Source organism: Lytechinus pictus, chromosome 5 (assembly GCF_037042905.1).
Source record: "Lytechinus pictus isolate F3 Inbred chromosome 5, Lp3.0, whole genome shotgun sequence".
Lineage (NCBI taxonomy): Eukaryota > Metazoa > Echinodermata > Echinoidea > Temnopleuroida > Toxopneustidae > Lytechinus > Lytechinus pictus.
This window is the reverse complement of record NC_087249.1, coordinates 54374486-54387308: the sequence shown is the minus strand read 5'-3', so window position 1 is coordinate 54387308 and position 12823 is coordinate 54374486. Positions and strand designations below refer to the sequence as shown.

Genomic DNA, 12823 nt, shown 5'->3' with positions numbered 1-12823 from the left:
TATCCTTTTAATCTGTGATTGTCTTCTCCTTTATATTGACAGTGAATGAGAGACTCGAGCAACAACACGAAGCAGTGCGAACCATTCTACAACAAGAAGTTCAACTTCTACTTGAAGGTCAAGACATTGTACAATACAACAAGTCCTTTACAGATTCTCACCTTTCATCCCAAACACATAGAATATCAGGTAGGTACTTGTTAAAGATATTTTGACATTTTTATGATAAAAATAGCCATCAAAGCTGCATTATTGAGTGTTACAGCACAGGCGCTATCCATGTTGTATTGTGCATTAATTCTACCATATCTTAATTATGGAATTCTGGCATGGGGTAATGCCTCTCAAACGAGACTCAATAAAGTCTTGCTACTTCAGAAAAAAGTACTGAGAATAATATGCAATATGTCCTTTAGAGCTCATACAGATGAATTGTTTCGTCATAAACGTATCCTTAAAGTCAATGACCTGTACCGCTTGCAACTATTCCAATTCATGTATCAGCTAGATAGAAATAGTGTACCTAATGTCCTACAAAAGAAATTTATGAAAAACAATACTTTACATTCATATAATACGAGACATTCAAATGACTATCACTTACCCAAAAGTAGAACAGTATTTTCTAGCAAAACTGTATTTTTCACAGGACCAAAACTCTGGAATTCTCTGGACAGAGTAATAAAAGAGGCAGCTAATCTAAACCGATTTAAATTACTCATCAAAAAATTTATTCTGAATTCTTATTGATTCAATCAAATATTTTGTGAACCTCATACTTACCCACGGTAGTATTGATTATTTTAAAGTCAATATTTAATTTTGTATATAGTGTAAATACATTTGTGTTACAGTGTTTATATATAATTTTATAGAATTTTGCTGATTATTTTACTCTACTTATATCATATTACCCTTGTATAAAATTTTGATAGGGGGTCTACATTTTACAAGCTTTGCTTTTTAGTAGGCCCCTCCACTTTTTTCATTTCATTGCTACGTTTCAATCCTGTGTGTTATGCATTTTTTTCAGTGTTAAAATGATTTATTATAAATGTACTTTGATGATTGTGGAATATGAATATATCAATAAATAAATAAATAAATAAATAAATAAATATATATACAGGAAAAAGTGCATAAGTTGATATTCCAAACCCAGGTATTCACCCAATTCGAAGCAATCATTCAGAACAGATAGTGCAAGATGTGTTTAATATCACTTCTTTCAAGTCAAATTTATATTTAGTTGCACAGATTTCTGTGTTCCTGAACGGGTTCCATGACAATTGCCTCTGCAACAATTGTCAAATAAACCAGAGCTTGGAACCTTACCTTAACATTATCCTAATGATTCTGAATTAAAACCCATCACAACCCTCACCTAATGTCTTTAGATAAATCAACGGAAGAGCAAATGTTGTGTTACCCCTAAAAGGTTTGCCCTGGGCAAAGTTACCTGTATTGAATTTGTTATGTTGAGACTTTGAAAACAAGGAATATATTATACCTTTCAACAGGTGTCGCATTAGTTGCGTAATACTAATAGAGAATATGCAGCCAAACAACATTAACTTATTATCTATTCTGTTTTGGGAAAGCTTGAAGATATAAACAGGCCTCTACAAAACATTTTTTAGTCACTTGCCCTGTTGGACAAGTGGTGAAAAAATTTGTTTGCCTGATAGAAAAAACTGCTTGCTCAATTTGTTTTATAATTTTTTTCATTATGATGGCACTACTCTTATTTTTAAAGGTCATACAAAATAACAATTGAGAATCATGTACAGTATAAAAGAACACATTTAAAAGGATATTTTCAGCAACGTAGGCCTGAGTCTTTACGTTTATTTTGAAGAAAAAAAAATCGCTATTTTATGGGCTTTTATGGCTAAAAAAACCTTCACCAAAAGTTGCTAAAATTTCATATTTTGCATCTTTAAATCCACGAAATGGTTTCCTTAGAATTTCCTTAGAATTGTTTTCATTTAGTTGGAAACTATAAAGAAAAGCCAGTGAAAAATGTTCAGCCTTTTTATTGACTCTGAAAAAAATTGTTTTATGATGTTAAAAAAAAAAAAAAATCATCAAAAGTGGAGTGGCTAAAATTTCACATTTTGCATCTTTAAATCCATGAAATGGTCATTTATTTTCCATATTTCCTTGAATTCTTTTAAAAATTAGTTGGAAACCATCAAGAAAATTAAGAATATTCACCTCTCTCTTGTCTTTTCTTCATCATTTTATGATGTTGCACTCGGTCAATATTTTTTTTAATCTAAATGTGGGACTACAATTTGTAGTCCCACATGTAGACTTTCATGTTTTTTTTTTTCATGGTGTTGCAACATTAACAGAAAACGATCGTTGATCGTTTTGATTGTTTTCCACTTGGGCATCACCATGAAAGTCTACATGTGGGACCACAATAATAAAAAACATTTACCGAGTGTAACATCATCATAAATCAGAGTAAAGAAAGAGCTTAATATTCTTCATTTTTTCGGTAGTTTCCAACTAAATCAAAACAATTTCAAGGTGATATGGAAAATAGATGGCCATTTCATGGATTTTTGCAAAATGTGAAATTTTAGCCACTTTTGGTGGGTTTTTTGTTTTTTTTGCATTGGCAAACTGCACAAGATAGTTAGCAGCGCATGCGCAGTCATTGCACACATAGAACGTAAGATGCGATGGCACGGTTTTTCAAACTAGGTACCTGGCGATAAATTATTGGTAATTGGCGCTGATTTTACATCAGATTCCACTGTTTTTTTTTACTGGATTGACATAATATGAGAGATAGTTTTGATTATCCAAAAGATATGGAAATTTAGAGGGTCTACTGATATTTAAATATTCCAAAACAACCACTTGCCCGATCGGGCGATTGACTTTGAGAAGTGCTTGCCCGCAAGTCATTTTCACTTGTCCCGGTCAAGCGGGTTTGTCGCGCCCTGTATTTAAACAAAATTTGAACTTGTAGATTGTGCAGAGGCGGTGATTTTTTTATTTCTTGTGGTTGTATTGCAATTTTACCTTTGTGTGGTTGTATTGCAATTTCACTGTGTATATTTGAGAAGTTATCTTCAATAGAAATGCTTCATTTAAAAATTTGGACTTGTGGCCATTGAAAACTATGTCAATCTAAAGGCTTGGTCCACTCATGGATGCAGAGAGAGGATCTAAAACGGAAAAGAATCTTGCCATCCTTTGGAAAACGTTATGTATCGGTTGTGTACTCTTTGCATACGAGTTTCATACACTCTATAGCATCCATCCACTGTGATTTCGTTGTTCACCCATTTTGTCCATTGTCTGGAGCAGATGAAAACGGATAGAGCCACTCCGAAATTTTTCTTGTCTGCTGTATCCGTTATGAGTATGTTTTGTCATGGTGTCTGTCGGCCAGTGGGACCAGGCCTTAAACAAGTGGACATATTCAAACCAGCCGACTTGTGTATTTTTTTTCAACTTTATAATTTGAAGAATAACAATCACAAAGCATTTTTAACTCAGATAATTCAGTGAAAAATTTTTATTGGATAAGTTTATCAAACTCTTGTGTGTTGTATCTAATTCTACCAAGAAAGCACAATGCTTGGTTATATATGTACTACTGTTTCTAATCACTGTGGATTGTAAATCTGCTATATGGTGCGAGATGAAGGTTAAAATTCTTTCTTTTCCACACCAGGTGCTCTAAGTATGTACTTCCTCGATCCTACCAAGAAGGATGAAGCAATCTCGTTAGCTACTAACCTAGGAGACAACCTCTCAAATAGAAATACTCAGGTAAGAAATTCTTACAATAATCATACTTCTCTGTGGATAAATTTCTTGCAGAAAGGAGCATCGCTTTGGCTATGATTCGCATCCACATCCCTGTGATTGACTTGGGAGAGTCAGAACAACTAGAAAACAAAGTACTCTTTATTATCATGCCTTTTTCTTGCCTCTGTCCTTTGTGTTACTCCCTCATAATTAACAGCTTCTTTTTAATTGTAGCCAAGTGAGTTGCATCTAGAAGTTGAAACCTATAGCTTAATCAACAAGAGTTCTCTGTCCAATAGAATCGTATGCAGTTTATGACCATAGATGTTTTGTAATTTACATTTGTATAATTTATATTTGTATATCAAAATCATTCACTCTCCAATAGCCTAAATTTTGCTGAATCCTGCAAAGGAATGTTTTTGTTCTTATTCAGTGTTATAGAATCAGTAACTGAGCCCATTATGTGTATTACAGGAATTTTCAATGCTTTTCACATAGTCTTGTGCTTTCAAATTGTAATTTGTTTCCAGTAAAAGATTAAGACAGAGTTATTTCTTAACATGATCTGTTGGTGTAACATCAAATCATATTTTTATTGAGAATGATTAATCAAGCTTCGTTTGACACTAAAGTTACCATTACAAAATAATTTTGGAACTGTAAAATTATGGAAGAAGCCCCCATAAATATTATATTGTAAGTCATCGTTGTAATGCTGTTGACATCAAAGAGATAGAAAGTTGTCCTCATCCTAGAATTTCCTTTCTTTCAGAATTGCATCCGGGTCCTGGAGCTTCTCCAGTCAGACTTCAAGTGTGAATCAATGGCTTCCGAATACAAGGCAAGATGCCATGAGCTGTTCCCTTATGCAACCGCTTTCCAACCACCAAAGATGAACCACACTATGGAGAACAATGATGAAAATATGGTCGAAGAGGAAAAGATGGATTCCAATGATGGCTCACCCACTACCAACAACATTTCCCCAAGGTCAAATGACATAGAGCTCTCCTGCAACTCAACAGGGGATAACTGATGTTCTAACTTATCCTCGATGCCATGCTTGTCAATTTATTCAAATTATCTTCTAGGAAGGGAAGACATTTTCGAGGTGGTGTATCACTGCTTGAGTGGTATTTCAAGAGATGGTGTACTCTGAAGGCATGTAGATCAAGCTGCACCAAGTGGTGAGGTTCTTGATAATGCCATGCAATACTGAGAATGGTCTTTATCTAGGTGGCTGTTTCATGAAGCTGGTATATGAAGTGCCAACTGTGAGCCTGAAAGTATTTATTCCTGGCATTAATCAACAGAGGACGGTTCTAATCTGATTAAATTGTGGCAGATGATATCTTATATCCTAACATTGTATGTTGATGGTTTGATTATCGTCAACATTTAGCTATGAACAATTGGAGTCCTCATGCCATGATCAGTTGTCATGTGCAACATTATGATCAGCTTTATGAAACAGTGACCTAGTTAATAGTTGAACAGACATATGAATTACAATTCCCAATTTCAATTCAGAGAAAAGCCGCATACAGTTGAATCAGTCAATTATAGTCAACCCTCTTTGGGACCACAGGAATCTGTTCTACTTGGATGAATATCGACAGATGATTTGCATATTCTGGTCTCGAATAATTTTTGGGGTAAGGCGATAATTCGACTAATGGAAGGTCTACTTGTGCAGACTCTACTGTACAATGTGATAATTTTAACTTTCAGTTTCTTTGAAATATCCAGTCTGTGTTTCCTTCCCTTTTCCTAGCTCTTGTCAGTAAGTCAGTAACTAATACGCTTATTCCACTTTCACAAGAGCTATCCCAGTTTTCAAGATAGCAGTATGCATGATTCTCGGCACTAGGTAGTTAAAAAAACATATTGAGTTCGATTAGTGGAAACAATTTCCTTATATCACATTAAAAAAAAGGTCATCTGATATTATGATTATTATTCATAATCTCCACAAATATTTAAGTATGATTATCCTTGCTATCCTGTGGTGTTTCATAATGCTGTTCATAAAGTTATGCATGACTGGAATAGGTGCCAAGTCAGCAACATAGGGATGTATCATTTAGCACAAGAAAGGGTCACCAGTCGTGCGTAAAATCATTCGTACAGCGTAACTTACAGCTTTATTAAATTGTGTGTTGAATCCGTTCATGGCCGAGTTCTGAATTGGCCTGGGCAATTGACCCATTAAAACTGATCGAAAAGCCCAGTATTAGTAAGAAACATAGTGGACTTAGGTTCTGAAGCTATATTAATGAAATGTATTTTGGCTCTAAAAAATGATAATTCGTAATTTTTTTTCTTAGGGAAATACCTGCCAATATTAGCTTTGCAGAGGGACAATGAATTCTACTTTCCAGTATTGTAGGAATAATCTGCCCATGGCTTGTAGAATTCAGTTGTGTTATTTAAGAGTTTGAAATGTAGAATATTTAATAAAATAGCAAGTTAATATGAGTGTTTATAACAATCCGATCCTTGCAATGTGCCAGTCTGTTTCCACAAGGACATTTTCAATTGTAGTGGAATGAAATATCATTGGTATATTATTAAATGAGGTACCTACATGTAATTTGAGACTAATGAACTACCTTTTTGTAGCCATTTTCAACTCTCCAATGGACAGCTGAAGCAACTATGAGTTTGCAAATCACTCTTTACCTTTCATTAACTCTCACATCTAATCTAAGTTGTCCTTAATGAAATACGTGGTAGAATTGATGGCACGGTTAAGGCTCAGATATAGCAGCAAGTAGTTGGGCAATTTTGTAGGGTTATCAACCTTTTGTACGTCCAACCCCCAACTTTCTACATTCTTACTTCATGAATTACTGAAGTCCTGGGACCTGTTGTACAAAAGTTACTATTATAGTTACTTGGCCATCCAGTGGTAACTTCCCTGAAATCCTTGGTTTTGATTGGTTGTTTAACATTGGATGGCAAAGTTACCATAATAGTAACTTTAAAGCAACAGACTCAAGATCATTTGATAGCATGAACAAAATCATAAATAGAAAATAGATGTAGATATTAATGAAATTGCCCAGTTCATATTTTGGGACTATTTCCACAGCTATATTATACAGAGATCTTTGATTAGAACTCTTGATAATGAAGGCATTCCAAAAATATGAGAACATCAAATTAAACCAAGCAACACAAAATTACCATTTCTCTGAGAAATTGTATCTACAGAAAGTATTTATTTGATACACCAAAAGTATCACATTTAATTTAAGAAAGCAAATACTATACTTCCATATACAATCTGTATGTGACACTCACCCTTTTTTGTATGTTTTCTTCATTGATCTGTGACATCTTATGAAATATTTACTCAAGGCTGCAATCTGCCTGAAAGACATACAGTTTTAATAGAACAGTTTTAATGTTCAAGTTATTTATGTTTTTCTTTAATTTATTTATTTCTCATTTAATTTCATTATCGTAAATCCTGACAAGTATAATTTTGTAATCCGAGTACAATTAAGAATTTTTTAACACAAAAATAATAGTTTCCTCGAGAGTTTCATCAGCAACTTTCAGATCTGACAACTTTCTTTGAGATTGATTGGGTGACAAGCACAGTTCCTATGGTAACTGTCGGATAAAAAATACTGTACAAGTCCTTGAAATGCTCTTCAGGTCCTGTCTTGGAAAGTCAGTGCTACAAATTTAACCCTTAGAATTTCAATGGTATTGCTATGAATAATCTACAGTATATAGGCTAATACAATTGGTAAGCACATCGATCTTCAATCTTATAGCATGATGAAAAGAAGGCCATGCCCACATTTGTTTTCTAATACCACATTACATCAAAATATCCTAACTGTTTCTTACCTTGTCAAGGATTTAAATTGTATAGGCCGTCTATGAAAAATATAATCAATATTACTGATTTAATATCTTACTATCTTTGATTTATCAACCGTAATCTAGGCAAGCAATAAGCAGAATTTTAAGGGCAATATTATCTCAGATATTGAGTAGACCTCCTCGAAGTAAATTTAGAAACCCTGAAGAGAGGAAGCCGTAGGTATACAGGATATTTTCAGTCACTTTGCTTGACAATGGAGGTATCTGCTTCTTAAATGAATTGATAGAGATTATATAAAACATTTGTTGAAAACTTATGCACTAATTTAATTTTCTCCTGGATGTAGATTTACTATAGATAATTGTGTTACCGAATTACCTGTAGCAGAAAAAGATTGGTCAATAGTCATTTTGAATTGATACAATATCAGATTCCATTGCTCTTTACCCACTCAATTGCCTGCTTTTGGTAGGAATTTGGAAATGACGAAAAAGTGAATGGCTCTTGAACTTTATTTTATTATCTTTTTTTATACTGGAAGAAATTGATTGATTTCTTTCTACATTTCTACTATTTGCCCCTTTTACAGGGCTGTCTTGTGTGTTGACTATAAGATGGAGAATGATTTGTTTACATCTAAAACTAAAATTCAATTTTGCAGTTTGATAACAAGGAATTCTTAATGAAATTGTGTTTCGTTTTTTTCTTCAATATTATATTGTACATGAGAGAATGTAGCTATGATGAAAATACAATTTCTGATAAAAAATATTGTGATGCCTGGTAACTATTTGTTTTCACACCAACCATGTCGTGTTTTTCTTTTCAAACGCCATACTTCCTGGACTGTCACATATGACATACAAGATTGAATGAAAGATGGAAGAGAGTGAGTTGGGAGGAAGGAAAGGGTGGAAGTGCTTTGATATATTTTATTGAAAATATTTATGGGTATATCATAGAATAAAGGGAATGGAAGCAAGTACAGAGAGAGAGTGGATAGAGATCTAAATAGGGGTGGAGGAGGGGGAAAATGTGGTAAGGAGTACCAACAAAGAAATACTGATAGAAGAGAGGGAAAAGGGGATTAATACACATGTATCTTCCTCTTGATATCCGGTTTTTAAAAACCATTGTAAGCATACATCTACATCTCGTAACCCAAAGTACATGCAGTTCACCGAGTACCCGATCTCTAGACCTTTGAACCAACTCGCATATATGAGCCGTGACCTTTGACCTGCGGACTCTGAATTCAAACTTATCCTGTATTTTGGTGTCGTCTACCTACACACCGAAAATTTTAAAAATCTGTTGAATATTTCATAAGTTATGCGGAAACCAACTCGCATATTAATTGAGCTGAGACCTTTGACCTGCGGACTCAAAATTCGAGCTTAGCCTGTATTTTGGTGTCATCTACCTACACACAAATTTTTAAAAAAATCTGTTGAATATTTCCCAAGTAATCAACGCTTGATGCCCCCGGAGGGGCATAAAAATGTTATTGAACACACCACAACAAATATTTCTACCTTAAACTTGTTTAACCACATAATTGTATCTTTAATACATATTTGTCAATGATTTGGTACATATTTGCCGGTTTAACATAATTTTCTGGCCCTTTTTAGGGACCTCCCTCTTCTTCAGGGATAGACACATTATAGCACAAAACAACATGATTTGCATTCAAATCAGTATAAAAATGATATAAGGGAAAGGAAAAAAACTTTACAGAAAAGCAAAGTAAGAAACGATATCTGAAGGCAGACACAAAGATTAAGATGAAATTAAAAAAAAAGGATTGTACCAAATGAGAGCATTTCATCAACACTTATTGTCTGACAAGTCGCAGCATTAGCCAAATTTCCTTGATTTGGAATTGCTGAGAAGTACCCTGTCTGACAGTTGCTACACGTATGATTAACTGTCGGATAAAACATACTTTTATCATCCCAATAGCCCATGCGTGAAACACTCTGGAGAGCATGCATGCATGGTAAAACAAAATTATACTGTACCATGGATATCATTCTTTTCTTTAAATTGAAACACAATTCATAAACACAATTCATAAAAATGAATAAAACTGAATGTCATTTATATTTTCTGATATGTTTTATTTCAGTATTGTAATTATTGCATTATAAATTTTGTTGGAAAAATGAATAAATAAATAAGTGAATGAATGAAATGAAAAAGATAGCTTAAATGTAAGTTAGATTACATTAAAAAAATGTTACTGACGGTCATCCATCCATGACACTTTCAATTCTTGTCATAAGCAATGAATGTAAACATTTCAAAATCATTCTATCTTTATGCCAAATAGTATTAATGCCAAATTCTATCATTCTATTTTGGCAAATAAACTGTACATACCTGTACCTTTCTCCAATTAGGATATGGAGAGTTTTTTTATCAGGGAAATGTCAACGCATAGGCATTTGGAAGTGGATGGCCCAGGCTTCCTGATGCTTCATCGATGATATCACCCCTTCAAAGATTATCACTTCATACCCCTGTATGGAGTGAGTTGTTACTCTATTATAAAAATGATCTTTGGACAATTGACGACCAATATCTTTACTCAGTATCGACTACAAAATTGCAGCTCGGGTTTTAGCGATGCGTTTACAGAAAATTTTATCATCATTATTAACTGATCAATGTGGATTTATTAAACATGTTAAAGGTAGATCGGCATCCGAAAATGTTATGCTTGCTCAAGATATTATTGACTCTTGTAAATTGAAAAGTTCCCGTGGCATTATCATTTAGTTTCGATTTTCTAAAAGCATTCGACAATGTGAACCACTCATTTCTGTTTAAAACATTAAAGTTTAAGGAATCGTTTATAAATTGGACTAAGATGTTACATAAATATGCTCAAGGTAGAGTACTACAATGTATGTGGTTGGTTATCAGAATTATTTCATATTTATAAAGGTGTAAGACAAGGGTGTCCGTTGTCAGCATAGTGGTTTATTTTGTTTTCAGATATTTTAGCAATTCATATTAAAGAAAATGATGAAATCAGTTCGCAGACGATACGACGATATTCATTAATTCGATTAAATCCCTTCATATTGTTATGAAAGAGATAAATAATTTCGGTTCCAAAAGTTCCAAAGTAAATTGGAATAAGACAAATATGTTAAAAATAGGGATATTTAACTTAAAAAGAAGCGAATCTGATTTTACAGATGATCCTGTTAAGTATTTAGGAATATTTGTGGGGGGGGGGGGAAGAAGAGTATATACGAAAGCTCATTTGGGAAGGGAAAATTAAAAAGGTCAATAACATACTAAAAGCATGGAAAATGAGTCAGCTTACATGTAACTGGTAACGGTATAATGATTAATATGAAATGTTTAATTGTGCCTCAAATCGTTTACGTTGGTACGTTTATTCCAATGCCAGACTATGTATGCAAGGGTTTACATAAGAAATATTGTTTTTTTTAATGGAATTCAAAGCGTGAGAAAGTTAAACTTAATATTTGTGTCAGACCGATAGTTGAAGGTGGTCTTGGTATGATCGATCTATATTCAAAATCAAAATCACTTATATTGTCTTGGATAAATTCCTTTTTTAAAGAGGGATTTTGGGTAGAAATTGGCACTTAAATGGCACTTTAAAAAATAGGCACTTACACAAGAAAGGGTTTTTCAGTGGTATCACCTTAAACGGGCTCCTCCTAAGGTGAAAGGGGCATAGTACACGTTCATGAAGGGACATTTTTATTGCATAAAAAGGGCACCTTTTCGATGTTTCAAAAGGTGGAGGAAACTGTACCCCTACCCCCTTACCCCCCCTGCATGACAGTAAAAAAATCCGGCTCGCGATTTGCACTCGCATTAATTGTTAAAACTATATTAACGCATGCAATCCTATTGATAAATACAAAAGTACAAAAATAAAAAAGCCTTAATATCAACAAACTTCGTGCTCTTATTAGGCTTATTAGATTAATGAATACACAATAATATTTTGATGAATTCCGAATAATCAAATTTGCCTCTTTTTAAGAATTGGAAATCAACAAGTTTCATCTCGCGCTGAGAAAGAAGAATAGGAAGACAGTCATCATTTTCACATGGTTACGCATAGCATAGGCGGATCCAGGGGGGCCCGAGGGGCCCGGCCCCCCCCCATTGGCGGAGCAAAAAAAAGAAAAAAGAGAGGACAAAAAAAGAAGGAGAAACATAAGAGGAGGATGACGAGTGAATAAAATAAGATGAGGGGAAGACTTGGAAAATAATTTCAAAAATATTTCATGTCACCATACAGTATAAAATTTTAGCTCACGCTTCGCGCTCGCATTGACTTTTAGGTGATTTCTATATCTTGCTTAATACGGAGCTTAAGTATCAAATTTTGAAGTCAATATATAAAACATATTTCAGCTCGGAAATCGAATTTTCATTATTTTGTTTGATTTACAACTTGATTTTTAAAAAGTGCTCTGCAAAAATTTATGTTTTGTCTTCTGCGCGCTCGCAAAATTTGATTTGTCAGACAGAAGCGGATCCAGGGGGGCCCGAGGGGTCCGCCCCCCCCATTGGCGGGGCAAAAAAAAGAAAAAAAGGGGAAAGAAAGAAAAAATAGAAAGAGAAGGGAAAAGAGAGGAGAAAAAAAGAAGGAGGAACATAAGATGAGGAAGACGAGTGAATAAAATAAGATGAGAAGAAGACCTGGAAAAAAAAACTTTCATGTAGGGATATAAAATTTTCGCTCGCGCTTCGCACTTGCATTGCCTTTGAGGTGATTTACATATCTTGCGCAATATGGAGCTTAAAATATCGAATTTTGAAGTCAATATACAGAACATATTTCAGCTCGGAAATGTAACTTTCATTATTTTGTTTGATGTACAAATTTGTTTTTAAAACATGCTCTGTAAAAAATTCTTGTTTATGGTCTGAATATTAATATTTTCTGCTTGCGATGCGCTCGCAAAATTTGATTTGTCAGGTACCTATTATTTTCCTGTACTCCATAAAGTTATCAAAACTTAAGATCCCTATTCAGGTCAGATTGTCAAAACGTATCGGCTAGCGCTGCATGCTCGCATTATGATTGGTGAGTTATGTATATCTCAATTATAAACTACTTAAAAATCCCAATTTGATGACAGTTTATCATAAATTTCGGCTCGTGATTTTCTCTCGCATTGATTATTGAAAGATAATAAACTC

The 12823-nt window shown here is 34.0% G+C and overlaps 1 protein-coding gene across 1 annotated transcript in view; it reads left to right on the top strand.

Annotated features, from left to right (window-relative positions):
- The window catches only part of LOC129261076 (N-alpha-acetyltransferase 15, NatA auxiliary subunit-like), a 36975-nt gene extending 28586 nt beyond the window's left edge, over positions 1 to 8389 (top strand). Inside the window, exons 17-19 of the mRNA XM_054899110.2 lie at positions 43 to 189; positions 3698 to 3795; positions 4550 to 8389. Of these exons, the coding sequence (XP_054755085.1) occupies positions 43 to 189; positions 3698 to 3795; positions 4550 to 4813 (509 nt within the window). The 3' untranslated portion in view covers positions 4814 to 8389. The remainder of the gene's footprint in view (positions 1 to 42; positions 190 to 3697; positions 3796 to 4549) is intronic.
- Positions 8390 to 12823: the final 4434 nt, after the last annotated feature.